General features: G+C 39.7%; 1 protein-coding gene across 1 annotated transcript in view; it reads right to left on the bottom strand.

Moving 5' to 3' along the window:
- LOC109462720 (GA-binding protein subunit beta-2-like) overlaps positions 1-2181 on the bottom strand; it is a 13163-nt gene extending 10982 nt beyond the window's left edge. Inside the window, exons 1-2 of the mRNA XM_019759279.1 lie at positions 2023-2181; positions 1495-1683 (exon numbers count right to left, since the gene is read on the bottom strand). Of these exons, the coding sequence (XP_019614838.1) occupies positions 1495-1599 (105 nt within the window). The 5' untranslated portion in view covers positions 1600-1683; positions 2023-2181. The remainder of the gene's footprint in view (positions 1-1494; positions 1684-2022) is intronic.
- Between the last annotated feature and the right edge of the window lie 2403 nt (positions 2182-4584).

Below are 4584 nucleotides of genomic sequence, written 5' to 3'. Positions count from 1 at the left end.
CCATTTTCTTGCATCCTCAGCCAGGTCGGACTCCCTCACGCTGGTTTTCACGATCCTGTACCTCATGTCTGCAGGTAACTTCCTCTCATTGACCAAGTCCATGATCATGTCTGCTAGGCCTGACTTGTCAGAGATGAGTACAGGGATGCCTGCTGCGATGGCCTCCAGACCGATCAGTCCAAAAGGCTCGGCACGGGACGGCATCAGGACCAGGTGAGCCTGCTGCATGTCCTGAGCGATGTCCTCCTGGGTTCCACATGGCAGCAGCGTGGGTTTGATCTTACCACTGTGCAGGTTCTCCTCCAGGATTCTCTTGCTCGCTTCCCAGTCATCTTCATCTATCCCGCGAACACACAATCTGACGTTTGTGATCTTCTCTGTAACCTCGTAACCTAGGAACGCCTCTGAAAACATAACCTTCTTGGCGAAGGTAAAAAGACTACCGAGCTGTCCTGCCGCAAGGAGGCCACCTTACGGTGGGCGGACCATTCTACATCAGGCTTGTTACCTTCGCCAAGAATTGACGAAGGTTATGTTTTCTTGGCCGTGTGTCTGTGTGTCTGTCTGTCTGTCAATAGCATAACTCGAGAAAGCTTAGATGGATCTTGATATTTGGTAGGTGGGTAGGTCTTGATGAGACCTAGAAATGATTAGATTTTGGACCCCCTAACGGCTTGTTATGGTACTGCAGCTAAACTTCCGGTTTTGATATCTCATGATCTAGACATGCTGGGGTGACGAAATTTGAATGGTAGGTAGCTCTCATGCTGGGGAAAAACTGATATGACCCCTAGCGGCTTCCCCAGGAACTGCAGGGCTATCTGTTTGAAAATATTCAAAAGAGGATAACTCAAGAACCGGTGGACGGATCGTCATGATTTCTGGTATGTAGGTAGCTCAAGTGACGCTTGACATAATTATGTGACGATTATGCAAATCTGGATCTAATTTGCATAATTAATGGGGAAATTTTATAAATCAGCTGCATTACATTATAGGACTATTCAAGCTTGTGACATATGTAATTGAGAATGAGAGAAACACAGGCAGATATTGATTATGTAAATTAACACCTAATTTGCATAATTAATGAGAAAATGTTATAATTCCATAATGCTAACTGCCTGGAATTTCATACTTGGGGTATTTGAAAGTTAAGTGAAGGTGAATATCATTAAACATAACTTATTCAAATAAGGACCTCATTTGCATAATTTATGAGGAAATGATTGAATGGCTTTCTTTGTTAAGATAAGGCTGTCTTTTGATGGAGAATATGATCAACTATATAATACAATATTATAATACAATATTATAATATAAATATAATACAAATGAGGATCCTTTTTCCATAATCAGAAGGAATCATCTTTGTCAGTCATAAAGATTAACATCATTTGGCGAAGGTATGAGATAGTGGGACTCGTGAGGGACTAGTGGGGCTTGTCCGTGTGTAACATCAATACTCTTTTTATAATGTATCCTTTACTCTACCTTCTCGTCTTCCTTCTTTTTCTTCCAACTCGACTCTTCAGACCCGGAATCCTCTGACCCGGACTCCTCGTCTTCCTCCATTGTCTCCTGTTCTCTTCCGTCCATGGCTGGTCTGACCCTACAGATAGATACACACCACCTGCCTAGTGACACCTGTCGTAACTAAGACTAGATGGATCTAATGCTTTCCTGTAGCGCAAACACAGGACCACAAATATATCATTTCTCTCCCTACACAATATTATGGTAGTGGAACATCATACGGTACAGCGCCCTCAGGACATACCTGATTTACAAATTATTATGGCCTCTAAAGCGTTTCCGAACACTGTAGATCAAACTGTGCCAACAAAGGAGCGATAATTTCAAAACCATACAGACATAGCGTCAATACTTTCTAATTCATTCAACATGAACAGTTTATCTGTTTGCTAAAGGGCTGTGGTAAAAGTTTCTTTAGTTTGTGTACTTTAGGCGCTGCTACATCTGGCAGGTGCGCCGTTATACACCTGTTACTTCCGGGTTTACCTGAACTTTTCCAGAAGTGTCTTGGGAGAGTCTGACGACCTTTTCCCAGTCTTTAAGGTCTCTGCAAGGCTCTTAGTCTCTCCAGGAACCAAAGGCTGTTAGCTCTGACGTCACAAGACGTACAGGTGAGTTCTCACGGCGTCTTAAATACAGAGCTGGTCCGTTACGTCCGCAGGTGAGAAGGTCAAATAAGCTTCGGTAGGTCTCCCATGATTCGTAGCGCACGCGATGACGCACTCCGTAGTAACGGGGTGAATGACCTCAGGACGATTTGTCGGTATACTGGCTGTGGTTAGTGTGGGACGTGTATATCTTAGATCATTGTTAACCTTATATATCGTGTATATCTTAGATGAATGGTAACCTTATATATCGTGTATATCTTAGATGAATGTTAACCTTACGTAATACATACGCTCAGAACCCACACATTAAACACGTCCCAACATTTCAATTGTTTATCTCTATGTATTGATCTGCTTTTAAGCCAGGAAGTACTCAAACAAGGTTTTTACATTATTTTTCTAAGCTTCGTACAATTTCCATCTTATTATCTCAGTCTAGTTTAACAGTTGTATCAAGCATATTACATTATTTCACAAAAAAAAGGATAGAATACTTTATCTAGGGAATTATTGAGATAGAAGGTCACTATATCATTAATACACTAGATAGAGAAAATTAAATCTTTCGTGAGTTAATGGGATAGAAGGTATGAATTGTCTATGTAGTGAAACTACTTTCAAAATGAATTATTCGCAGTAAAAGGAGTTATCACCAGTTTTTCCACTTATCACGGGTTTTCAAATTGAATTTCCAATCTCAATTAAATGAATGTGATAAATAATCAAGTCTAATTGACAGAATTCTGTTCAATTCGTGCACGTTATGGAGAGCAGAAACGTATGGTGATACCTTGTGAAGAAAACGTTTTGTGCACAGAAAACGTTTCTAGTGACATTTCTAATACCCCGATACTATGTTTAGAAGCGTATAATTATATTTATACCGTATTTTTATTGGATCGCGATGTTTTACATTGTATCATACCAGGTATCAGAAGCATTAAATTCAAATCAAGTACAATTCGTACCTTGTCTAGCCGCTACTTGGCATGAAAACACCAGACCTAGTTGCTAGAACAAAGTTGAATCCCACCAACCTAGACTTTTATTACAACAGCTTGATCGGGAAAACCTGAATAGTGAGTTGCAACCAAACATTGTGGGATGTATGCAGTCAGTTTATTACCTCTATACTGTTTCACATGCAAACGTCCATGTTTATGATATACACGTGAGACTGTCTTTCATTCTCTCCTTATGATCTGCTATACGTAAAAAAGGCTGTTTTGAGTAACAATCCACAATAGGATGACTGGGGTAATGCCTTTTCCACTCCATGTACGAACATGTGTACATACATGTTGGTAGACGTCATTAGAAGAAAATTTAAACGGTAATTTCCAACACAAGACATTCTACTTACCCAAATGTTTCACTGTACTACTCCAGTCTTTGCACGAGGTATTAAAGAGGCCATGTACATCCAACCATTACAACCCTCCTTCAACAAAGACGGGGGGCGGTACAGACTTTCTGCAAGTCAAGATCCACTGCTCACCAAGTCACGTGTGTCATCTGTATAACGTGCGTGACGTCACAGAAGTGGTGGATTGTTCATTCCTTGACAAAGGCTGGAGTTGTACAGTCAAACCTTTTGGTCCAATTTCTTGTGTTGGAAATTACAGTTTAAATTTCCTCATAATGTGTATAAACATGTTTGTATCAACCGTGGACGTCATGTCAGGTTCCAGTTACTCCTTTGCCTCATGTTTGGCGACATTCGTGTACACCGCAAAATAGTTACCCATTCAATCCATAACAGAAGCATGAGAGAGAATATAATCAGGTTTATCATGATTTGTAAACAAATGAATTTGACTTGACGTGTCTTCAAATAGCAATAACAGCATTAGGGACTACCCACAAGTCATGAATATAGCGTCCTCAAGAATTCACTATACACTTTTAAGGTCTGTCCATAAATCAGTGATGAAGATACCTTGAGAATGACCTGAGACCTTACCTGTATCTAAGATGGAGGTAGGACATTGACGTTTAAATAGCACCAGTTAAAGAGATTACCACTAAGTACTCCAGATTTTTTTAAATCATTGTTTTACCACTATAAGATGGGTGAATAATACAAATCCGTGTACTGACGTCTATCGTACACATGTCACAGGACAACGATTAGGAATTATAGTTTGATAAATAATGAAAAGTAAAGACAGATTTCCGTAATCTAACTACTAGTAACTCTTTTGAAATTAAGGTACATGTTGTCTACGCAACTAAGGCTCATTTTCTTCTTGCTACAGCCAAAATATAGCCTGAGTCATTACTATTTCGCTGTACTTTTTTACCTTGTTATAATTTTTAGAATTAGGGATGAAATGAGTACATACTTAACCTCATTACATATTAATAATAGGGTATTCTACGACATTCTTTTAAACTTATGCCCGTGTGCTACCCCATACTTGGGAGGTTCTGTTTC

Source organism: Branchiostoma belcheri, unplaced genomic scaffold (assembly GCF_001625305.1).
Source record: "Branchiostoma belcheri isolate BF01 breed outbred unplaced genomic scaffold, Haploidv18h27 scaffold12, whole genome shotgun sequence".
NCBI classification, from domain to species: Eukaryota; Metazoa; Chordata; class Leptocardii; order Amphioxiformes; family Branchiostomatidae; genus Branchiostoma; species Branchiostoma belcheri.
The sequence above is the reverse complement of the archived record's forward strand: the minus strand, read 5'-3'. Positions and strand labels throughout refer to the sequence as shown.